Source organism: Setaria italica, chromosome I (assembly GCF_000263155.2).
Source record: "Setaria italica strain Yugu1 chromosome I, Setaria_italica_v2.0, whole genome shotgun sequence".
In the NCBI taxonomy this organism is placed as follows: domain Eukaryota; kingdom Viridiplantae; phylum Streptophyta; class Magnoliopsida; order Poales; family Poaceae; genus Setaria; species Setaria italica.
The window spans coordinates 35,967,339-35,992,817 of NC_028450.1; the positions used below are offsets into that span (position 1 = coordinate 35,967,339).

Genomic DNA, 25,479 nt, shown 5'->3' on the forward strand with positions numbered 1-25,479 from the left:
TTTACATTTAATACTCCTAATTAGTATCTAAACATTCGATGTGATACGTGCTAAAAATAAGTAAGTGGAAGCAAATACAGTGGTGCGAAAGTTTAAGAAAGAATATACATATACAAACGTAGGCCTAAGGGCGGAAAGAATTAACAACAGACGATTAAAATGGAAAGGTGTTTTGCTCCGATCCTATTCCACATCGCAGCCTCATCCTTAACTTTGTAGAACATTATTTTGATTGTAGATTTCTTACGCTCAAAAATTCTCGAATTTCTCTCTCTCCAAATACTCCATGAAACAAGCATGATCATGGAGCGCATGTCTTTCCTAGAGCAACACGGCGTCATTGCCCTCGTCGACCACCAGTGATGTAAACTATCCTCATGTTCCCAAAGCATCGGTTTAATTGCCACTAAAAAAAATAGGATATCCAATTCGCCACCATATCCCACAGTCTACGCGTCACTCGACATTGAGGGAAAAGGTGAACTGCCGACCCTGGAGCGCTGCGGCATAACGGGCAATTAAGTTGATTAGGCCACCCCTATTTTTAGTCTATCCGTCGTCCATAGCCTGTTTTGGATTGCAAGCCACGAAAAGATCCTACAGCTTCTAGGAGCTCATACTTTCCAGATCAGAGTGTCGAAGTTAGTGTATATAGAGCCAATGCACTGTGCATTGTATGCGGATTTAGGTGAGTAAGTCCCTTCCACGCTTAACTTTCATTTGATGTCATCCGCCTCCCCTGGTTGAAGTTCCACAAGCTGTATATGAGGAGCTACATCTCTCGGCCGCTGCCCCTGCGCCCATCCAGTGTTCCAAAAGGAGGTCCTCGCTCCATCACCTATTTCGACAGTGGCACAAGCGGCGAAGAGCTTCCTATCCGTACTGGCTTGCTTGTAAGCTAATGCCCGGCCGCAGGTCGCGGTCGTTCCTCCGACGCGCACCACCGGACTGCCGAGAGGAGGTCGCGTACTAGCGTTTCGCTCCGCGCCCGGCGTCTCGCTCACGGTCACGGCGCTCTCGCGCAGCGGGTCGAGCGTCCGCGTCGCCACGCGAACCCCACGGGCTTCATTGCGCCACCGGAGGCCGGAACGGGCCGGCCGGGCGGGCGGGCCAGGTTGGTCGGCCGGCGCCTGGTGGGAAATGGACAAATGGTGGTGGCCGGTTCTGGCGCGCCGCGCCGGGCGCGCTCGTCCGCTCGATCGTACCTGCCTCATGTGCCGCCGGCCGCGCCGTGTCGCGGTCAAATCGCGCGCACACGTGTGCGTGTGCTCGATCGGTTCTGTTCAGATCCCGTGTGTGTCCTCGGACCGCCGCTCGTGCGGGCGAGGCAATTCGGAGCTTGTGTGCCGGGGTGGGCATTTCAGCCACCGTCAGATCTCCACCTCGAGATTGGTGTAGGAGTGGTTACCAAAGTTAATGGATTTGCTTATGAATATAATAACATGTGGACTAGGTACTGCTCGTCCGTGCACAGTTGCACACCGGATGTGAGGACAAGGGTACCGACACATCATATTTATATTTTTTTTAACTTATCTACATGCCATGAAAAAAAGGAAAATATTGTTATAGTCCATGAAAAATTCAAGACCTTTACATGCACATCAAATAAAATATTTATTTTGTTTTTCAGGCGGGACGATGGAACATCCACAGAAATATCATCACAACAGTTACATGTTTTTCCATTCAAATACATGAACAAAAAATAATGTAGATCTTTAAAAAAATAACACATAACAAATTACCTATATTTCCCACTATTTGAAACGCAGAAATTTGATCTTACAAAAATCAAGCAAATTACAAATTGTTGCATATGCAATGCCATACAAACTTCGATTACAAATGTTACATATGCAACGCCATACAAATTTCGATTACACATTGGTATCTCTACACAAGGATTGACAAGTTCCAGCATGGAACCTCCTGCATTACTGCAAAGATGGAATGCATGGTTGTGATGATATTTCCGTGCGTCTTGATTGATAAAATATTGAATATTTGGCAACATCCATGCGTCTTTGCAAAGAAAAAACAAAAACAAAAAGGAATAATCAAATGCAGTGCATGTTGCCGGCCCTTTCTTCCCAATATATTTTTTTTAAAAAAAAGAAAGGTGGAGAAAGCAATGGAAGCAGCATGAAGATTCCCATTCAAGTCTGCAATCTGATCAAAGGGAGGAGAAGGCGAGATCGACCTGGTAAGAGAGGAAGATGAAATCCGCCCGATGATGAGCAACCTGGCAGCAGGAAACCGCCTCCGGGGTAGGCAAGCTATGGAAGGGATTTTCGCGCTCGTGCGCCGATCCGCCGAGATGATGACAGGCCTAGCTTCCGGTCACGTTGGCGTTGTTGTCGTTAATGGAGTGTGTGTGCAGCACATCAGTACAGCATCCCCGGCCGCCGATCGATCGGGGTTTCGGTCGCGAGTCGCTGTGCCCCGGCGGCAGGTCGCTTCACAAGGTTTGACCTCAGCACGCGCGTGTCGACTGCCGATCATCGAGCGCGTCCAAACATCTCAGAAAACACACGCGATATCTGAGGCCGATCTGCAGTGCGTGGTGACCCGTCAGGCTATAGCATTTGGTGCAGTGCGTGGTGACCCGTCGGGCTACAGCATTTGTTTGTCACGGCTAGTTTGGTCGGAGGTAACTGATGCGAGGGAAAGGTAGTCTAAAGGGAAGAGATTAAAATTATATTGTTTGTTTGGTAGGTATGGGAGTTTTAGTGGAATGAGGAATTGGAAGTTTAGAGAGGCAACTCCCACCAATCAAGGAAGAGGAGAGGAGGAAATTGGGTGAGAATTTGTTTTAAGTAGAAGATAAATACATCTACACCGTTTATCATAACTTGAGATATAATTTCCCACCTCTAAATCCACACACCAAACAAGAGATATCTAATTCCAACACTAATTTCCATGCCTTTCCTCGTTAGTTGCTACAGGCAAAGGCTAAAGAAGTTCTCAGTCTCAGAGTATCTTATCTCCTATCTCACCCCACTACCGCTCTCTAACCTTTTTACCAATAATATCTATATAGTTATATCGCTGCAAGTTTACCAAGCCTCCGGAGGACTCAGCGACGTTTCGGCCGTCAAATCGCGGCGCGTGTCCGCTGCTTCACCACCGGCAGTTTCCTGGTCCGCATCGACCCCGCCGCTATCGCCACGCCCAGGCCCCGAGGACACCTGCTGCACTGCAATCAAGCTCACCGAGGCCTCGCCACCGCCCGAACTTGCTGTTCTGCCCTGCTGCCCATCGACCTGGACACGCTCGCCAGGTCTGAGGTGATTTTCCTGTGCTTCCTGCTGATGCTTGCACTTGAGATGATTGACGAAATGTCAGTTCAAGCTGACCCATTCATTGTGTCTTCTTTGAATATATATTGTCGATTGCTTTGGTTACCATCTCCCAAATGTTGTACCTATCAGCGGTGAGTCATTTGAATTAGCATATGCTTCAAAGATAATCTTTCACCAAATAGTGGTAGGAGGCTGATTCTAATGATTTTTTTACTTGTGCAGCCTTATGTGACTACCTTTGCCTGCTTAATTTGCTCTGTAAAGTGTTATATTTTCTTACTTCGATCAATTGCCTCCTGACAATTTGTAACCTGGTTCACGTCATCAAAATTTTCAAATGTCATATTTGGTTGGCTTGCAATCCCTGGTTCAGACTTTTCAGTAACTCTTCTTCTGTCATACTTGATGCATATCCCAAGTAAGCTTCATTACGTAAAAAACTGAATATTTATCTTGGGTACATGGGAATCAGGACTGATAATGCTTACTATGAGCACTTTTGTACTGTCGACCTTGCTCCAGTGTGGTCATCTAAAGTTATTGGATCTTAAGCTTCTCCCACAGAGGCTAGGCTGATATGCAAGGTGAATGAAACATCTAATGAAAGGGTTGACAGAACAACCTTTTGTAATCTTACCTGACTAAGAATTGGACTGTGTTCCACATATATTCTTTTCCCACTTCATATCTTCTTTTTTATGCGGTTGCCTACAAGGTTGGATCATATACCTCCTACAGTTTTGTTAGTAAATTAACATGAGATATATTGAAGATTGCATGCACCTTATATAGTCTTGTGCAATAAAATGTTTATGTATATTTGTTTGGTTTTCCTGAAATGTTACAAATTATCAACACTATGAACAATGCACTCAGTCGCTCCCAGTTCAGCTACTACTTGTGATTCATCTCATAAAACTGAGTGATCTTTGGTACCAGAAGTGTTATTTCACCAAGATTTCTGCATTTCTATTTAATCACCTGCAAGATATTCTCAAATGAGCAAATTTTTAATTGTAGGTTCCACTTCCCTTTCTACTTCACACACTTTCTTATTTTTGTTCGGTGAAGGAATGCATGCTGAATTTCTAATCAGTCTGTGTTATGTGTGCATTTTTCCGGTCTTTCATTTTTCTTCCTTCATCTAGGACCTTTTAAGTATATATTTACTTTGTGTTAAAGAAATCCAATTGGCATCATGCAAGCAAAGTTTCACACTGCCAGATTCGTCCTTGCATTCAAAATGTTTGAAGACACTTATTGTTGAAGCCATATGTGAAGTCAACAAAAAGGTGGAGGGCATGTTTCTGCTGGATAGGTAACCACACATACATGACAAGTCGAACATAAGCTGAATGCAAACTTTCATGATCTCGGGCTAGAATACTTAATAAGTCCGAGAAGTAGAGATTGTATTTTTCTGTGCATAAGTTGTAGTTTCTTTCAATTTTCAGTTGTACACTTCAAATTAACCAGTTGAACAATAAGCTGTTTTCCCATTAAGCCTTAATTTTAGATTACGAAGTTTAATGTACAGGATCTTCTATTTGGAATGTAACTTGCCAGAAACTTGCTAAAATAGAGTTCAAGTACATCAAACAGGAAATAAATGTTCTGTCTGTATTGATTATTTCCACACAAAAATTTGTTGCATTGCTTGGGCTATCTGGATAGGATGCTAAAGATAAAGCGTTGCACTTCATTTCTTTCTGGACAGATCTGTAACTGCTCCAGTGAAAATAAGGCTGTTCTTTTTTTAACTGGCTCTGATATTGTACAATAGATGCCGCCCGCTTGGTTTGAGCATGCATCATTAGGCCAGCAGCGCGTTTGACCTAGCATCGAAATCAATCTTGCGTGTGATCAAGCATGCAACGCTACGCCAACCATTCTTCCTAGTAATCAAATGCCCCAAAAAGCCTAAAGCTACCTCATAATAAAACAGAAACAGAAATCGCCGTCGAGCTCGTACGGATAGCATAGCACTCGGGAGAATTTGATCGAGGCCCACACCCGCCGTTTGCAGGTCAGTTTTCTCGTGTCCAAATCAAGGATCAGCGCAGCGCGATCGCAATCCGCGGCTGGTATCTTGGGGGACGCTGGGTGGCTGCCCGTCGCCGTCCCCGACAGGGCGTGCGGGCTGGGTTGAATTCAGGCGCTAGCCCCGCTTGGCTTCTGTCCCTCCAAGGACGACTCCGCGTAATCGCGTGTTGTCGTATCTAAGCAGTTTTCTTTTCTATGCCAAGTGAAAGGCATGTCGAATGTGATTACTGATTGATTGTGTGAGTGACCATTACAGATTTACATCACGATTGTGCACACATATTTCTGTCGCAAAAAAAAAATTCCCCCGAGAGGAAAAATGGATCAATTCGTCCTGCATTTTTGCTCTAAGGAGTTACGATAGATTGGTCTTATAATAACAAGCTGGGATCAATTTGTCCGATGACCGTTTCCTTGCTCAAGAGGGCCGGATTAAAACAGTACGCGTCAGCCAGCCCATGGGGGGATTTCTCTGTAGTCGTTCGTTTTTTCAGTGCGGTCGTTCTCCTTCGGCCTTTTGACGCCGCCACCCAAGCAAGAACAGAAACCCCAAAGATGACAGTGCTTTTGCTAATTCGTAGGTGTCGTACAATAGAACCAGGCAAATGGACTGATTAGGCATGACCATTAGTTAGCGGCTGCAAGGAGGGAGGCAAGGACTGAAGGGCAGATACATTAGAGAGAACACAGCGTTCGCTGCTAGAGAAGAGAGAGTACCGTCGTATCGGTCCGCTGCGATTTCAGACTGCAACCCCTACGATGCGAGGACCCGTCACCCGTGAAGTGGAGAGGCCGCGAATATACAAGGTGCATGCAACGAATCGGTGTTTGTAGTCTAGGAGGAGAGGGTGAACTAGGTAAACTTAAAAATTTTAGCCTATAGCTTTCACAATTTGCTTCAAAACATAAATTAGATCATGCTATCTAAATGTGCAATCTAAGGTTGATCAAATGATTCTTCCCACACAAAACAAGTTTTGTAACATAGAACCAATTCTATCAAGATTCTACTCTAGTAAGTTAAGCACTCAATTTGTATATGAAATGCGGAAACGTAAAGTAGTGGGTCAGGAAGAATGCAAACTCGGGCATGACGATTTATCCCGTGGTATCGGTAGTCAAATACTACCCCTAGTCCATGTTGGAGCTCCACCGAGGATCTGCTCCCGGTCATCGTCTCTCCCGATCAAGGTCTTGGACTCGTCACAAAGGCTCGTGCTAAGCTGGATGAGAAATTTGCCACTAAGGCAAAGCTCACCACTCCCTCTCTTCCAGTCACCTTGATACCATCTTCGCTACGGAATTTCTCCACAAGAAAGGGGTCTCCTCATTCCCGCACACGGTCGTCGACGCCGCTCCACACCAAGTCGAAGGGTTGAAGACTTGCCAGCGAGCCACCAAGGTTCCAAGGCGCCGGCACACCTTGTACAGTTGTGGCTCACTCTTTGAACCGATCACAAGGCAGAACATCTTGCACTCTCTCTTCTCTAGGTCTATCCTAGCACTAAACATTCTTCTAAGCTTGTGCTAAGCTTTTGATTAGTCCTAATAACTATATTATCACTCAATCACAAAATTACAAATTATGATCTCATAGGGCTACGTTCGCTGCACAAGGACAGATCATTGTGTAGACAAACACATTATTGCTACGACGTTAGTAACCAGGCCATCCTAGATCATCGTAGTCCTCCCCTCGTTGTAGTCTACTCTACTGACTGGTGAGCAATGCATTCGCCAGCTCGCCGTAGCACGATCGATTGATCAGGCTCTCCCGCGGCGCCATCCGTGCAGCAGAGTGGAGGCGAGCACGCGTGAGCATTCGTATGCAACGACCCCCGGGGAGGTGCAAATGCAATGCGCGCAGCAGCTAAACGCAACGCACAAACCACCCGACCAACCAGCCCGTGCGCGCGCGTGTTCCGGAGCGCAGCTCGCTACCCTGCCGTCGCCCCGTACGCACTGTAGCCATAGCCTGCAAGTCTGCAACTACGCCCCACCGAACCGTGTCGGCAGGCGGCGGCCCCGTACTGGCGTGACACCGGTTGCGGTTGGGCGGTGGAGCCACGAGCGCGAGCGTGGACGGCTTTTCCCACGTGCCGGCGTGGCGCGTGTCGGCGGCGCGTGCTGGCTTCACCTCATCTAAAACCCGGCCGCCGGTCGCGGTCGTCCCCCCACCCCCTCCGGCGGCACGCACAGGAAGGCCGCGTCTCGCTCCACGCCCGACGTGTCGCTCGCGTGGCTTCGCACGGGCGGGGGTCCGAGCGTCTGCGTCGCGTCGACGGCGCCCGCGCGGGTGATGCTTGCGTCCGTCGACGGTTACGCCGGTTGGCGGGTGCGCTCCATCCGCGGTCCGCCCGCCCCGCCGCGCCATGTCGCGATCAAAAAATCACGTTCGTGCTTTCTGTTCAGATTCGTGTGTCCCCTCGGACCCCCGCTCGTGCGCGATCCGATGAGGTGACAGGCCTAGCTTCCCGTCACGTTCGCCTTGTTCTGTTCATAGCACAGCGCCCCCGGCCGTCGATCGGGTTTGGTCGCGAGTCGCTGCCCGCCGCACGGCAGGTCGCTTCCACAAAGTTTGACCTGAGCATGAGCGTGGCGGCTCCTCCAAACAATATATTCGACTAAAAATATAAGGCGGTTTGTTTATAGAGTTGTAAATTTCGCAAGCTGTAACACATGATTGATTGAAACATTACCGGTTGCCCTTGTAATGTAAATAATATAACCAAAACACTAGTTGATGGAGACACGTTTGAAAGAAAAATCACAAAGTTGTACTAAGCTTATACTGGAAGAAAATTCACGCGGGTTCTCCACCTGCAGCACGCTAGCCTTCCCAGTCACGGCTGCAGGGCATAGACAACTTGAAGAACTGGAGTCCGACCCAAACCAAGCAGTCAGCAGACCTCGAATTATGCCTTCTAGGATATCACAAGCGAAACAGCCCCAGCCGAGACATTGGAGTGAAACCATACTCGACCAAATCCAAGGAATCAAAACATTTCTCCCAAGAATATTAACCTGATTATTACTCCATTGTGTAAGATTACAATCTACGCATAGTTTTGGATATTTGGAAACAAGAAGATTTGTCTTGACAAGTAATCTCATGATAGGTTTACTGTACTTTATAAACATTGTAAAAAAAAATTAAAAGCTGTGTTTTGATAATGTTGTTACTAGAAACTACAATCTTGCCCATTTATCGGATAAAAGAGAAATTCAAGATATTACTGGTAACTTCAGGACAGGCTCTGCTCAACACAATTTTTTTTTAAAAAAAAGAATGCTTAACACAGATACAAGAAAATAAGATAAGAAAAATAATAAAATAAGATGATTTTCTTACAGATGGATACCTTATTATAGCCAGAAAAAGATTCGAAAAATTTAAGATAAAGCTGCGTGCTGCCACATTCTTCAACCTGGTTATTCACTGTAGGAACAGGCACTTCCGAAGCAGAGGCAAAAGGGTTAACATCAAATCCATCATCTAAGAAGTTTGTTTGTTCCCCATTACCAAAAGATGTATTTTCAGTTATATGTGACTTCGACATGTCAAAATCACCTGTGAGAAACTCCAACAAATTTTCTAAACCACCTGGTTGAGCTGATGATGAACTTTTAGTATAAGACCCCTCACTGCCAAGAGAATCATTCACAGGCCCCGAAGAATTTGCAAAAGACTTCGAACCTAGATCACAGTGAGCGCTTGATTTTTTATGGAGAAGCTCCATAAATTCAGGAGCACGTCCACTATTGTTTAACATGTCTGCCCATGGAAGAGAAATTCCAAGTACTTCAATCTGTTAAAAAAGGTTTTCAAACTCGTGAAGAAAAAGATATAGAGAATAACTTTTCAAAGTGCCTCAGTCTAAAAAATTCATAAAAATTTACCTCACCAAGAGTGATGGGTGTCCTTGATATGGCAGATGGATGAAAAGATAATGCAACAACCCGATTTAAAAAGTTTAGTTCTCCTTCTAGCTCTTCAAAGTCATATAACAAAGGAAGGTAAGTGCTCTCTTGAACATTGGGCCTAGCACTTTTCCCTGTAACAGCTAAGTCCTCTGGATCAATTCTTCCAGTGAGTGGTATCAATAAATTTGTGCCATTTGAGCACTGTGGAATGCAAGCACCCTAAACAAGTAATCTCCCAATTAATATTCATCCACCAGTTAAATATGACGTTCAAAATACAGCAGACGGAACAAATGAAAACAATCACATGAGCAGGGCCTTGTTTCGCTAGTAAGGAATGAAAAAATGCCTCAAAAGAGGAGAGTTCTACTGAAAAATTAAATAAGTTTAATGCATCTGCATGCTTTAATTGGATTTCATAGACAAGAAAATATGATTTATTCAAATTCAAGCAGCTGGCATACACAGAAAATGTGTAGAGAAGTAATTGCATAACTGATGAAAAATACAAAATGATACTTTAACAATGACATAAATATATCCGATGAAACCAATATCAGATGGAGCAACAAACAAATTAAATCTACAATACCCTCTGTGGTGCGCGGCTTGAGCTGGGGATCTCAGTGTGCTTTTAGCTAGATAAGATCCTTCGTTCTCTTTGATAGTATGGTCGTCTTTTACATGTCTGTTGCGTGTATGTTATAAGTGTAATGTAGGCAGTAAGGGCCTGTAACCTAACAAACTTTTCTTGTTCTATTAATGAAATGACATGCAGCTCTACAGTAAACATAACCAGTTCTGCAGCCGCAGCAGCCAGACACACTTATTTTAAGTTTGTGCAGAATTGGTTTAGATTAGATAGGTTTATTGCAATTGGTTAGCAACTTAGCATCTACTGTTAGGGAGATGTCTATAAGTGCCTAGCCGCATCATCAGTTGTAATCAAGAAAGAAGAAACCCTAAGAGGGAGAGTGACTAGCAGGTTTCTTCCTGCTATCCCTAGTCGATCCATATCATTTGGTAGCCAAAGTTATTGGCATGCAGTTTAACTCTGGTTCTGAACCAAGCAAAGTCATGTGCCGTAGTTCAAATTGTTGGAATCGCTAAATAGCAAGGTGTCTTAAACCCAGATTTCGATCAGATCAGGTGAAGCTCAATTTTTAGAAACTTCCATTTCTGTGTGTCTGCAATCTTGAGTTTGGCACAGGGGGGATAGTTCAGTAAGCCAAATCGTAAAAATATGCAAACTAACTTTTTATTTGCAAAGAAATTTGATGAAACAACTGAAGAAAGAAAAAAATACATATGATAATAAACCAGTGAGGTAAGATAGAGACAAGGACCTCAACCACGAGCTTAAGGGCATCTATGCTTGAGCCAACTCTAACATCTACAGATGCTGGATACGAAGAATCTTCAGCACCATGGGAGACAGTAAGAAGCAGTTGACAGACTTGACAAGGTTCCCCAAGGTATATAAAAAGTTCAACGTAGTCTGCACCTTGCTGACATACCTGCAGGAGCAGAAGTCTTTAACATGCTATGTGAAAAAAAAAAGATCAAGACTATAATTAAATAAACCAGATAGCAATCAGGAAGTACTACTGGAGAGTGTACTTAAAGGAGAACTATACCCAAATAAGATCCTTCTTTTTGAAGCTGAGAAGACTGGAACCACCATCAGCCACTGGGGTGATACTAGGAACTGGTTTCAACATGCATCCAGATGGCCTTGATAGCACCTAAAATTTCAAGATCCAGGATGTTACCAAAAAAAGTATAATATAATAGTAATACTGAAATCAAGACCAATAATGTAAATTTGGAAGAAATATACTGATAATGTAAGTTTACCTACTTTGAGAGGGAATATAGGAATGGACAGGAGATGCTTATATAGCCTCAATCCAAGGAACATCTCCAACTGCTTTTGGCGGGATCTATCATTCACATAATTGTGGAACCTTCTTTGCACTGTAATCTTCACATTCTGAACAGCTGAAAATTTACTAAACTTTCCGGTTTCCTCCTTAAATATGTTCAGAATCTCACTGTGCATAGCTTTTGAGCCAGTGTACAATGTAGCATGGATATCGCCAGCCAAAAGAAAAAGTTCAGCAAGGTGGTTCACTGGAGCAAGCATTGTTGAGCCTTTGAACTGATCAAATGTCATATCAAATCTCTTCCAGGGCTTCTGTGGAGCCTCCTGGCATGGATGTTCCCGTGTGGTCGTACGTGTATTATGATCAATATAAAATGATTTCCCTGTAACAGAGTCAAAGCGCTCCTCCCATCCAGGGGGCAAAGAACGAGCATTTCGACTGTCATATTCAGAATATCTGCTTGATAACCCAAACATTGCATCTACATCAAGTGAGATACTCAATCGACTACACTGTTCAACAAAAACTTGAAGTGCCCCAAATTAACTAGCAGCATTGGTCCGATCAAGGGAGTCGGCACAATTGAAACGTATCACCCCATTTTGAGTAGATTCCATGCAAAATCCACCATTTATGTCGTCATTGCAGATAATCGATCCTTTACATTCCTTAAGCTGCTGTCTTACATCATAGTAATTCCCTTCACTGAAGCCAATGGCCATTGTAGGTGCTTTAAGATGTCTCCATAGGCCCTCAACTGTCTGCTGCTGTCCTTTTAACTTCACAGTAGCATGCCAGTCATAATTTATCAACTGAATCCACGTGCTTCCAAGCTTTCCAGTAGACTTCATGTACTGTAGAGATTCTTTGAAACAATCAACAAGAACTGACTCAGTTTTACCTTCAGCATATCTTAGTAAGTTAACACAAACAATGGGAACCATTCCAGATTTCTTTTGCCTAGATACATTCGCTTCAGATGATTTATTGCCGTATCTTTACTCAATCGTTGGTAGTATTGTAAGCTCCCGTTGTAAGGATCATCAGCAACATAAATTTCAGCTTCTACTGACACAGCATTTTTTATTTCTGCACCCCACCATAACGGTATAGTTCCACGCCACCAGATATATGAGCTAAAAGGGATGCGCCCTCCACCCTTTTGTGGAACCCAAACAAGTTTCTCACACTCTACCTCATTGCCTGTGCCTGAACATGCATTCAGTCCACGAGCCAAATAGTGGGTTCCAGGATGCAACCGACTCCGACGTGCAATAAGGGCAACTAACCCACCTTGCTGCCCAGCACCTCCAAAGTTTCGACACTCAGCAAACCCCTGTAAAAGAATGACACAGTGCCCTGGCAAGCCGATGTCCTTAAAAGGCTTTGACAGCCACTCATTCCAAACAAATTCCTCATCTGGTTCCCATACTGTCATACGACTTGGAAAGGGCCTGGTAACATCCCTTGTCTCACAAAAGTAGTACTTCCCGTCAATATCAAGATCAGCCAATTCACGGATATTTTTCTGCTCTCCATTCCCCTGGGGCTGAGGGTTTTGCAGCTGGATCTTTATCCATTGACTCTCCGCCACTGTGTGTATGCACCCACCTCCAGGCAGATTGGGAACTGTTGCGCTCAGCTGTGTTGCAACCAAAAGCAAAGCATAGCTTCCTAACACTGCATAGCCCAGCACTGCTTTCCCATAGGTGGTGCTCTTGGATAAAATCCTTGATCCATCAGTGATGTAGTTCAATGCTGCCGCCTCAGAATCGAAAACATCTTCCCCGTGCTTCCCCAAGTAGCGCAGGGCGCCCGTGATCGGGTCGACATATATACCTGAGTATCGGCCCTCGTCGACAAGCTGATCACAATGTTCACCTCGGTCGTCTCCAAGACGACCACGACCACCGACGTGTCCTTGGGCCTAGGGAGGGACTTGCTGTGGAACATCTGAAATCCAGGGGCGGATCCAGTTTAGGACATCCTGATAATTGCTTGAAAAAAATTCGAAGTTGAGGAGATATAAATGGTCAGATCCAAATATAAATAGCATACATCAGGGTTCTGGGGTTCGTTTTCGCACCGCAGGAAGGAAGGGAAGGGAATTGGCGGGCGTACCTGTCGGATGTTCTTCGCGGGCGCCCGACGAAGGCCCAGGTGGTCGCCCGACAAAAGACCTGGGTGGGGTCGCTGCTCGCCTTGTCGTCGCCGGACTCGCCGCTAGGAAACAAGGCCGAGAGGGTGGAGCGGAGAAAGGAGGAGGAAAGCAGCCGAGGAAAGGAAAACCGAACGCGCACTATCACAACGGCTCGTCCTGTCACCACCCTTGGCCTCCGGCGAGATCAACTCCGGGATGTGAGCGGATCGAGCGTGATCTCGATAGCGGGAGGTGGAAGACGATCTCCTTTTCTTCCCCCTCGGACACCATTCTGGTCTTCGTCTTCCACTTGGGTCCCACAGATGGTGAACCCACTTGTCAGTCAAAGCGCTCTCGAATCTCCATCATGGGCTTCTCGTTTCCCTCGTCGGCTCATCTCATAGAAGACCTGGGCTTGGGTTTTGGTTGCGCTTCGGTTTGGCAGGCCACTTCGAAATGACTACAGGCCAGGAAAGAAAGACACCGACCATTTCCTAGCTCAAGCGGGCCGAACTGAAGTAGTAGATCCAGCCCATGGGCATTTTCTCTGATAAAAGAGTAGATCCAGCCCATGGTGGGGGATTTTCTTTTCTCTACCGTCTTCGTCTTTCTTTTCAGCGCGTGTTCGTTTCGTTCTCCTTTGGCCGCCTTTTGACGCCGCCGCCACCCAAGAAGAACAGAACTTCAGGCACCAAAGCCGGAGCACGTTCTTCGGCGCAGTGCTTTCGCTAATTTGTAGCAGGTATCGTAGAGGAGAACCTGGTATTTAGCCTGCGGTCTGTGCGCCTCAGCTTATCAGCTGACTTATCAGCCACCAAACAGTGAAGCAAATGAATTATTTGGATAAATTGATTTAATCCCTTTTCCAAATTTACAATTATTAAATGTGTCGAAATTCATCTCAAGATTGCTAAAACACTTCAATCCTAAGAATTTCCATATTTCATTCAAGGACGATAATCGAATAGTTTGATCTGTTTTTCTCCTATAACAAATCAGCCGTTTCAGCTTTTCAGCCGGCTTATAAGTTCAACCGAACAAGCTGATTAATGAGGAACATTAGTTATTAGGGGCTGTGCGGCCAACTGCCTAATTGCTCCGTATCTGCTGCAATCTCACCAGATAAGAGCAAGAGCAATAATTTAGCCAGCAGCCGGCTGCAAGCCTATGCCACGTCATTTGCAGCCAGTTATACAGCCAACTAATACAACAAGCTAGCTGTTTGGCCGGCTACAGCATAGATTACGTACAGATTGCAGTGATTTAATGTTCACAAGGATAGAAGACGGAAGCGGCGGCATCTCGCTCGTATGCGGGCTAGGAGAAGGCTAGGAGAGTTAATTTTTTCTCGTACCTTGCGCTCAAGTCTGGCGAGATGGGAAGCGCCGACTCCGACGTGGCCTGTTTTTCTGCCTACGTGGATTTCTCCCAGCCGGCTTATTCACGTGCTCTAAAGCCAAGACAGCGGCTGCGAGGAGCCGAAGGACTGAAGGGCATGCTGGCCCTAGCTCCAAGTCAGTCTGCATGGATACTAGAGAGAACAAAGCGTTCGCTGCTAACGAAGAGCGAGTATGTTACCGGTCCGCTACGATTTCAGACTGCAACACCTTCGATGCCCGTGAACTGGAGAGGCCACGAATACACAAGGACAGACAGATCATTCTGTAATCTGCACTCAACATTGCTGCAACGTTTGCTACGAGGCCACCCTAGTCCCTAGATCCTCCGTCCTCGTTGTCCCCTGGCCTTGTGGGCACCCGGCAATGCAGGTACGCAAACCCAGTAGGTGGCCCCACAGGACAGTAGGACAGAGTCACAGAGAGAACGGCTCGTGACAGTTGCGGCAGAGTGCCCTACCCCCGGTGCGTACCAAAATATCCCTGCTCCTACACGGTAATCTGGATGGAGTACTTGTGCGTGCAAGTGTTTTTCTTTACGTTGATGAATAGAGCAAAGGCAATACTGTCAAGCTTTGTCTTTCTCGTTTTCTATGGCATTCTCTTCTCGTGTTCAAAACGGGACCTCAAGAATCGTGTCCACAGGAGCTGGCTTGGCCACAGTAGTCCCTCCTAAAATTCTTCTCACATCAAATGTTTAGATACTAATTAGAAGTATTAAATATAGACTAATTACAAAATCAATTGCATAGATGTAGACTAATTTGCGAGATGAATCTATTAAACCTAATTAGCCCATGATTTAACAATATGATGCTACAGTAAACATGTGCTAATGATGGATTAATTAGGCTTGATAGATTTGTCTCGTGAATTAGCCTCCTTCTGTGTAATTAGTTTTTAAAATTAGCTCATATTTAATTCTCTAACTGACCTCCGAATATTCAATGTGACATGAATTTTAATCCGGATTAAAGATCAAACACCATTACGACCTGCTGGCAAAGCGGCGAGAGAAGTGCTCTGGCCTCTGGTAGGCGGGTGTACGAGACGCCGTAGCTTTGCCGGGCGTCCGCGCCCAAACCTGAGGTGACAACACGGGCATACTAGACCGCGACACCTACGACCTGAGACAGGCAGGCGGAGGCAGGAATCTCTCGAGTGCGGCCGGCCGGGGCAGCTCGGCCGAGCAAAGCGGCGGCAACTCGGCGTGACGCGACCACATCGTGCCCTACAGAAACGCGGCATCATGCCACTGCGCTCCCGGTCGCCGAAACGGAAGCACTTTATAGTCTAGCTAGGCCCGCCGCAGGGCCAGCCCCCCTGTCGATCCAACAGTGCACCCCTACCCATGCCATGACCCGTACGAATTCATCTCCTTCCAAGTTCCATCTCTGCTCCACCGGTCGCTAAAGCCTTGTTTAGTTGGCGAATTTGGGAGGTGCCAAATTACTGTTACAGCACTGTAGCACACTGTAGCGTTTCGTTTGTATTTGTGAATTATTGTCCAAATATTGACTAATTAGGCTCAAAAGATTCGTCTCGCAAAGTACAACAAAACTGTGCAATTACTTTTTAATTTCATCTACATTTAGTACTCCATGCATGTACCGCAAGTTTGATGTGATGGGGAATCTTCTTTTTGCATAGTGTCAAAGTTGGAAGTTGGGAGTAACTAAACATGGCCTAAACTTGGCGTTGCCCAAAAAAAAAGCCATGAGAATGGGATCATCTGAAGACCTTAACTCTCTCTCTTTTTTGAAAGAAAGACGTCTGATTCTGACCTTAATCCTCACCTGCTGAGTGACAAGAGCTGCTTGCACTTGTTGAAGCAATGCTTGCAAAGCCTACTCCTCGTCCCGTCGGGGTCCAATCCAATCGATAGAGTGGTGGTAGTGGACGAGTGGTACTTGCAGTAGCACGTCTCAAGCATGTATCATGAACCAAGCTCCACGTCCCTACACGCCGTAGGCCTAATGATCGTGCCCGGCGGGGTTCGTGTGTGCGTGGACACATGATGGAAAGAGCAATGCCCTTAGACATAGACATACGAATCACGAATGGGCGACAGGGCCTAAGAAGACGTCAGTGTCACCTTCTAGCTCACAAAATTCGCTCCAGCGTTCTGCCATGGAAAAGCTACCTTCTGCTATCCTTACCTCGCCGAAAACTCACCATCACCGGATGGTCCGAGCCTTAGGGGGTGTTTGGCAACACCCTGTTAAAGTTTAACACCTGTCACATCGGATGTTTAGATGCTAATTAGGAGTATTAAACATAGGCTAATTACAAAACTAATTGCACAGATGGAGTATAATTCGCGAGACGAATCTATTAAGCCTAATTAGTCCATGATTTGACAGTGTGGTGCTACAGTAACCATTTGCTAATGATGAATTAATTAGGCTTAATAGATTCGTCTCGCGAATTAGGACAGGGTTCTGCAATTAGTTTTATAATTAGCTCATGTTTAGTCCTCCTAATTAGCATCCGAACATCCGATGTGACACTGTTAAAGTTTAGCACCTCGTATCCAAACACCCCCTTAATCTCTACGGTTCCAAGTCATAATTTGTTTTGCGTTCCTTCAGCCTATCATTGCAATGCAACGTCCAAACAAGCTATGGCTCGCTAACACGTCCGGAAACACGCATCATGGCGACTAGTTCCACGTTCCTACGAGCGCTAGTCCTAGGCCTAATAATCGTGCTCGCAAATCCATCATCTTACCCGGATTCAGGTGGAGCGTGAGCACATCATCGTGGGAAGAGCGATGCCCTTGGAGGCTTTGGACATACCATACGAATGAGCAGGTCTATGCCTATTACGAATTTCCGATGTCAGTGTCAGTGTGTCACGGTCACCTCAAGGGAATTCGTTCGGCGAAGGGGGCCTGGAGGAGGCGACGGCGACGGCGTGCCCAAGAAAGGTGACCAGTCAAGAGAGGGGCGCTCATTCCCCGGCGGCCGGCGCCCCCACTACCTGCGAAAGCGGACGGGGAAAAGCAACCAAAGAGAGAGGGAGACCAAAGCGATCGGCGCCCCCGGGCCCTTCGTCTCTCCCTGTGCCTGCCTGTGTCCCAGTGTCCCTGCTGCCGCGGTTGCTTTGATCCAATGCAACGTCCTCCCAAAAGCAAAAGCAACAGCGCACAGGGGGAACACAGGGAGTGAGACCAGGCTGCTGCGGGTGCAGACGGAATAGTAGCTAGCTGCTACCCTACCGAGACGTTATTCCGAGCTCGCATTGAACTGCTCCAAAGGGATCCCAAAGCACCCGCCTTTCTCGCGGTCCGATGCGTTCAAAGATCTCTGCGGAAAACAAAAGAATGACAGGAGGGGGGGGAGTGCAAAGATGGGCGGGCGGCAGGCAAGGCATCATCATGCCGTGCCACCAGCTGCGGCTCAGCCGAGCACTTGGCTTGTGGAAAATGCAAAGGAATTGATCTCCGTTCAAAATCCACACCCTACCCTTTGGCTGGCAGTTGGCTCCATCATAAAAGGACCACATTCGCTCCGTGCCCAAGAGACACCCAAACGGTCAGACCATTGCTCACCAGCGCGAGCAGAGGAGCGACCGTTTCTTCGAGGGAGAGCAGAGCAGAGTAGCTTGGCTGCTCGAGAGAGCTGAGAGGCTGAGGGAAGGAAGGAGATGGCTTCCTTGCCTGATCCCACGGTGTACTACCCAACCTCCTCCAACGCCATCCTGCGCGCGCACCCGTCCACCGCCGCGTCGTCCAAGGGCTCGTTCGGCCCGGTCTTCGCGGTGCTCTCGGTGATCTCCGTCCTGGCCGTGGCCGCCTGCGTCGTGGGCCGGCTCTGCGGCCGCCGGCTCTCCAGGAAGAAGGCCGCCGACCACGACTTCTACGGCTCCGACGCCGTCGGCGGCGACCTGGAGAAGGGCTTCGAGGTCAAGTACCCGCCCGCCATGAAGCCCATGGCGAGCTCCCGCGCCATGATCCACGACATCGACGACGGCTTCGAGATCAAGTTCGCGCCGGGGAAGCCCGCGGCGTGGAAGGGCGACGGCAAGGCTGACAACAACAAGGGGCGCCAGCAGCAGCAGCAGCAGCATCAGGTCCATCACCACCAGGGCCATCAGCCTCAGCCGCAGCTTGTTGGCATGATGCCCAAAGGCTACGCCGTGCCCAAGGAGTACGCGGGATTCAGATACCCCGCGGACGCCGTGGTCAGGCAGGGCCAGATAAGGGGCGGGGCATTCATTCCAGCAAAGCCTAGTACATGATCATATAGCAAGTACGTAGCTTAGGTTCACAACTCGATTGATGGTATCACACATGATACGTACAATCTCCTCATCATCCCATGGGCCAACGATAGGGTCTCCATCTTCACTATAGCTAGTTTTTTGGGGCGGAGTGTGCAAAGCTTGTACTACTAGTTCCAGGCACTTCCATATTGCAGTTTGTACATGAACCCATTAAGCAGTGAAGAATATCTCATTCTCAGTGGCATGGCTTGAAAGCATCAGTCGTCGACCGGGTCCTGCGGCGCTTCGGTAGCCTTCCTCTTGATGGTGATGACGGGGCATTCAGCATGCTTAACGCAGAACTCGCTCACTGTGCCCACGAAAACCCTACAAGCAGCAACAACAAACCATTCAGACTTAAATTTCCTATGGATTTTCAAGGAGCAGGACAAATTTGATGAACATGATATTGCGATTCATTTAGTGCCGCAACAAATTTTCGCAGTAAGACTCACACATAAAGAAAAATAACTCTATTTAGCTCGTTCTTGGAGATAAAACTCCCCAAACCCTAGGTACAACCACATGTGCATAATTAAATGTACTGTATATATTACTAAACGGAGATCGTTTTGGTTTTTCTAGGTTCACAGATATTTTCCCTCCATTCCAAATTGTAGATCGTTTTGACTTTTCTCTAGACACACACTATATTTAGGAGCATAGTTTTGGCTTTTCTAGGTTCACAGATATTTTCCATCCATTCCAAATTGTAGATCGTTTTGACTTTTCTCTAGACACACACTATATTTAGGAGCATAGCAAAAAATATGGACCTAGAAAAGCCAAAACGACCTACAATATGGAACGGAGGGAGTAGTAGCTCACAGTAAATAAACAGCATCCTCTAGAGTTGCCGGACAAGCAACACAAGATTAAACTAAATCAGATTGCAGACACGTAATGAATCAGTAAGCATTTTTAGTCAATTCACATAACTAGTCTTGACTCTTGCAGCTTACCATCACAACATGTCAAATACAAAAAAAAAACATAAATCAAGCATTCTTTCAATTATATCAACTAAACTGTGCTAAAAAGCTTCAAGACTCAAATTTAGAAAGAAAATATATGAAAGTTGTTAATGCAGACTATATGACTAGTTCTAGATAGACAGACCAAGAGATATGATTAGCTCTACATGTATAGGCCATGTAATTCTGAAATCTTTCTATTAGTACATTATCCAAAAGTTCCAAAGGAGCGTTTATTTATCATTAGGATTAGTGCATCTGCCTTTCACAACAGGCACGCTCCACTGCTGCTTGATTTGTACGGCACAATCTTGTCTAGAGTGCACGAATATCAAAAACCATTGCCATAATCATACGAGGACACTACAACATGCATGCGCACAATGAATAACAATGGAAAACAGCATCCTGAAGTCACTGTTCAATCGGAAAGTTGAGAAGCAGACTATGGAGATGATTTAAAGCTTGGGGAACCAAGCCAGTAAGCCACTAACACAACCAAAGGGAAAAGAATGACATGATCATAACAAAGGCCATAATTACACTTCAGTAGAAGCAGCATAGCATAGCAAAGTTGAGAAAAGAAAGATTTCCCTTTTTTCATCTGGTACCTTTACCGTTTTCAAAATACTGTCATGAAAAAGCAATTCATATGCTTGGCCACTATTTTGGTTTTAAACCTTACAAAATTTAAAAGGTTTCTATTATAAAGGTAAAGCTGTACCTATCTTTTCTACAAGAAGATGCCCACTGCAAAGGATGAGGTGCAACTCATCCAATTAGAATGGGACAATTCAATAGGGTTCAGATAAAGTTTTATGGGACCAACACACAAACCTATCCTGTGCGGTATTTAACATACCTAACAAAGGAATAAAGAGAGACAGATATCCAGTTCACAGACCTTGTTAGCTTAATTTGAAACCACATTTCAGCACCTTACAAGGCTGAAGTGCATATATCATTTTAACATGTTGCTAATCAAGGTTCACAAATCAAGCATAGGATCTCATACTCTAATGCTCCTATCTGCAAGTTAGAGAGACAGGCTCTACCAATTCAATATTAACTGTGCTTTTAGATGTTAGCCGCAATTCTTTTATGTACAAGGCATTCAATGTAAATCCAGGTCAAAACTCTTCCCCATGTAGCTTGAAGCTTTTAAAGCCCCATTGTTTCTGCCCTCTTTCCTGGATTCCCCTAGAACTATATAAGCAAAATACTCAATTGAACATGTTCTGAAAAGTGAAAAGAGGATAACTATTTACTATCTGACAGGTTGAAAATTGAGATTTATATTTAAGAAATATAACCCCTCATCCAATCTGAAAGTTATGTGAATTAGTTTAAGTCCTAGAAAAGGAGCAACATTTTCCTAGTGCTACATCAAGGTACAAAATAAGAGAGAGAGAGAGAGAGAGAGAGAGAGAGAGAGAGAGAGAAGCAAGATTCTGAAATTCTAGTAGTGGCGTGATCTGTTAATGTGACGGGCTAAGCCAAAGCCCAAAGCCTTCTCTGAACTGGCATGAGTAAGCTTGAGGCCTGGCACAGAGCCCAGAAAAAGCCCAAAACATTAATATGTTATTACTTTTAAATAAAAATAATAATTACCTAAAATATCACCAGAATATATTTATTAGTAAAAGATATAACATTTTGTGTACTGTTTGCAAGGATGGGCAACAAGCCTTAACACCTGTCAATCCAGATCCCCTGGCCTGAGTGGAAAAATCGTACTGGGCCTGGCAACTACAATTAAATCAAGTGCCCAAGCAACAACAACACATGTAATCATAGATCCTTGGATAATCAAAGCACAAGGAAAATTTAGCATATCCAAAGTCAGTGAACGGGAAAAAGGATAATGCGAGAGGTTGAGACACTGTGGTATGCATTTTTTGCCTATGACAATTCTGAATAAAATGCTGTGCAATCTGGCAGAAACACTGAGTCATGCTGACATATATTACCTCTGAAATGGCCCAAGGCCCCTACTTCCGACAACTAGAAGGTCAGGCTGGACTCTCTTCACTTCGCTGCAGATGACCTCCTTTGGATCCCCATGTCTGATCCATGCCTCGCATTTTATCTGCAACACAAAATAGATAAAAAGACATTATACACCAAAGAGGCATCTGCTTCTGGCTGGACCTTGCACTACAGATGAAAATCAGTAATTTTTCTGATCAATAACCAAGTTCAATTACCCCTAGCTGATGGCATTGGTTTACAAAGTACTCAAGCAAGTGAAGCCCTCTTATCTTGTCTCTCTGTTTCATTTGGCGGAAGTCCTCCGGTGATGCATAGATGCTATCCATGTCATCAAATCCTTTTGATTGGCATCAAAACAAAAACAAAGGTATCTATTAAGACACATAGATAGTGATGCATATCAACATTTCGAGCAAGTATTCAATATCCACCCATGGTACAGAAAGATGAACCGGGAAAATATTTGAAAACCTCTAATGGCTAATGCATCATGCATGTTTCAGAATTCTTCGTTTCAGTTCATATATTGGACATTGGAAAAAACACAGAAGGTTAGCTAAGTTCAGGGGACAAATAATTAACTGATTTCCAAACAAATGCAACAGAAGGTCCCTGAGCCCAATGAACTCTACGAAGGACTCGTATTGACTTAGTTTGCTCCAATTTTCCTAGATCTGCTATGATATTTTTAATAAAATACTCCAACAAACAAAATATTTTTTCTATCCAGATCACATAGCAGTATATGAATCGTTTCATATTATACAACATCAAACACAAACTGGCTAAGTTCATAATGAGTCTTTTACAGATCATAACCAAATATATGAATCGAATGAGCCCTAAGCCTCATAAAATCCCAAGCAGAACCTGTGTACCACAACATTTGTTTGTTCTAGCTATTATATCAGCTATGCTTTGCTGTAACATAAAATCCGTATGAGCAAAAAGAAGCACTCTGTGCGTCAACTATAGTCTAGCGCAGATGGTATAGCAACAACAAAAGAAAGGGCATGGAACAAACAAAGCAAAGAAATTAAAACGTCAAGAATCCTCCCTCCAAACATTCATGATGGATAGATCCTCCACTCAATTTATGATGCCAGCTAAAGTGTATCGTGATCCTCATAAAGTTCCTGACATGCCAGGTTTTCAACAGGAAGTAGCCATAGATCTCAAAATGGGCTCAAAAGATAGTTCATGGAAATACCAGAGCCAACAGAAACATTTCTCAAAAAGACAACGAGTCTAACAAAAATCTTGATAGCAGAAACTGAGCAAAGTGACATGGTATACAATGTCTCAAAATAAGTAAAGTGTAACCTGTAAGGTTCAAAAAATCCAATCCGGTCAACAGCATATGATCTTACCACAAAGGGATGGTCTAAAGGAGGTAAAAAGAAATCAGATATAAGCCTGTGGTTAGAGCATAGTTGATGCAATTGGAGATGAACACAATAACATGGCCACAAGCAGTAGCACAGTAATTCATTCCTCCGCAAAAACAAACAATACCATGTTCCAGTACAAAAGAGTTGTACTTGCATTAGCATTGACATCCGCTTAGCTGAATGTCATAATACAAAGTATCATAAGCCTCCACATTCTAAAAACATTCTTTGTCAAAATGCCATCCCAATCCTCGAAAGATACTAGCAGAAACCACCAGTAAGCCAGTATTTATAAGGTGGCACATACATTAAAAAAACATAAGGTGACCACATTTGCTTACCATCAAACCTATAGGTATGCATTTTTTTTCAAACAACACACTAGTCTTGGATATGTAATTTCAAGCTAAGAGAAAAGGTCTACAGATTTTCAATTATGCAACTTCTGAGACACCAGCATCCCACCTTACCAATAAGAGGCGGGCCATTTAGCATTAAGTAAATTATCAGAACCAGTTTTCTGATTATTTTAATTATAATTTGCTGAAAAATCAAATTATGAAATTAGCCTTTGAGGTTTGAAGATGAGATGTTCAACACACCCGCCAACAATTCTGATTGAGGTATGCCTAATCCAGAATTTGAGATGATGGACCAATTAACAACAACCAACACAGCCTAGTACAAACAGCCTATAGAGCCTACTTCAGAAGTCCATAACATTGGCTAGTCCTGAAACAGAACGAGCTCCACAATCCACAAAATGTACCTAGTCGTATAACAGTATAGCACTATGCAGATGAATTGGATGATGTGAACATAAAAAGGCTCAACAAGAAGCTGAAACTAGCTAACTACGATTATCAAATACTACACGGGTTGCAACAATTCGCGGATTCGCCTCCACAAACAGTGCTATTTAAAGTTCTGCTTGCAGGAAGCACTACTTTAAATAGCACTGTAACGCATTTCATCAAACACCTTGAGTGCGTGGCACCAATTACTACACGTGCCCTCAAGAGAGCTAGTACCACATATCGACATGCCGACATCACATACTAAATCGACACCAACGCTGACGCGCGAATCGGAAGAGGACAGACGCATTTCTCGTGATTTCTTCGAGCAGCACGCGCGCATCAAACTAGAGAGCATGTCGCAGGGGCACGGGGCAAGCGAATGTACGTACCGTCCTCGTCCGGGACCTGGACGTGGAGGAAGAGGAAGTGGAAGCCGCCGGGGTTGGAGCGGACAAGCTTGGAGAGCGTCCAGTCGAAGGCGGTGCGGCAGCTGATGGAGGGATGCGGGTACCCCTTGAGCGACGACTCGTTCACCGCCATCATCACCCGCGTCGGCGCCGAAGAGTCCGCCATTGCAGCGCACGCACGCCTCAATCGCTCGGGCTGCCTTCCTCGGCAAGAAGAAGAGAAGTTTTGGGGGAAATTTTGAGCAGAGGACAAGCTGCCCTCAATTTTGCTAGGAATACGCTACTGCCTAAAAAAACAAGCTGCTGCCCTATTTCTTTTTTTAAAAAAAAACTATCTGCTTCGCAAGTGAAGTTACAGCCGATAAAACTAAAAAAAGTCATCCGGCTTATAATTCATTCTTGCCTCGATTTGCAAAATGAATCCTTACTATAATACCTTGATAAAACATGTGAAGCCAAAAGCTACTATAAACCCTCCCAAACATGTCTTTGATAAGCATATTTGTCAAACTGATCTCTTGCAATATTTAGGTTTAGGTGCAACACAAACCACAAAGATTAATAACAATATAATTATCTAATTGTGTCAGTTATATTGCCAAGCATTATGTATTTTAAGAAATAAAGTTAAAACTAAGAAGCGAATCTGGAGGTGGACGGAAGCTGAGATACAAAAGTTGTCGCGTGGCTACTTTCACATATTAGATTCATACTAGTGGAGATGAGTTGCTACGGGTCTTACTTGCTCTCACGTTCTTTCTAATATGTTGGTTTCGTTTCACAATATATTGGTGCGTTGTCCGTGGTAGTTCTCTCTTTGCAAGTATAGTAGTAGAAGATATTTGTGGATAGTTTGATGCCATCTGTTTATTACGTGACACTTACACATGAAAATAAAAAAATCATCGCTTAACCTCCGCTCTATCCATTCGTTCAATTTCCCCGTACTCA

At 44.9% G+C, this 25,479-nt stretch overlaps 3 protein-coding genes across 3 annotated transcripts; 1 reads left to right on the top strand and 2 right to left on the bottom strand.

Moving 5' to 3' along the window:
- Positions 1 to 8,607: 8,607 nt before the first annotated feature.
- Positions 8,608 to 13,592, bottom strand: LOC101777913 (probable phosphoinositide phosphatase SAC9). Its single transcript, XM_022827459.1, is given in 8 exon segments — positions 8,608 to 9,160; positions 9,257 to 9,494; positions 10,622 to 10,792; positions 10,913 to 11,020; positions 11,137 to 12,161; positions 12,164 to 13,000; positions 13,003 to 13,158; positions 13,283 to 13,592. Coding segments are annotated over 7 exon segments (2,496 nt in total). The 5' UTR covers positions 13,115 to 13,158; positions 13,283 to 13,592; the 3' UTR covers positions 8,608 to 9,155.
- Positions 13,593 to 18,043: 4,451 nt separating this feature from the next.
- LOC101760191 lies at positions 18,044 to 19,163 on the top strand. The gene has a single exon (XM_004953571.3). The coding sequence runs from the start codon at positions 18,347 to 18,349 to the stop codon at positions 18,938 to 18,940; it is 594 nt and encodes a 197-aa protein (XP_004953628.1). The 5' UTR covers positions 18,044 to 18,346; the 3' UTR covers positions 18,941 to 19,163.
- LOC101759779 (universal stress protein A-like protein) lies at positions 18,918 to 24,796 on the bottom strand. The gene is made up of 4 exons (XM_004953570.3): positions 24,511 to 24,796; positions 22,146 to 22,267; positions 21,909 to 22,027; positions 18,918 to 19,291 (listed from the first exon to the last, which is right to left on the bottom strand). Exons 1-4 carry the CDS (start codon positions 24,692 to 24,694, stop codon positions 19,183 to 19,185), a joined length of 534 nt encoding a protein of 177 aa, XP_004953627.1. The 5' UTR covers positions 24,695 to 24,796; the 3' UTR covers positions 18,918 to 19,182.
- Positions 24,797 to 25,479: the final 683 nt, after the last annotated feature.

Bases quoted from the DNA above. Each gene is read 5' to 3' on its own strand.
- LOC101759779 (XM_004953570.3), bottom strand. From the start codon at position 24,694: ATGGCGGACTCTTCGGCGCCGACGCGGGTGATGATGGCGGTGAACGAG. The intron at 22,268-24,510 runs GTACGTACATTC...GCCAATCAAAAG, and splicing joins CCAGGTCCCGGACGAGGACG to GATTTGATGACATGGATAGC. The intron at 19,292-21,908 runs GTAATATATGTC...TGCTGCTTGTAG, and splicing joins GGCCTTGGGCCATTTCAGAG to GGTTTTCGTGGGCACAGTGA.
- LOC101760191 (XM_004953571.3), top strand. From the start codon at position 18,347: ATGGCTTCCTTGCCTGATCCCACGGTGTACTACCCAACCTCCTCCAAC.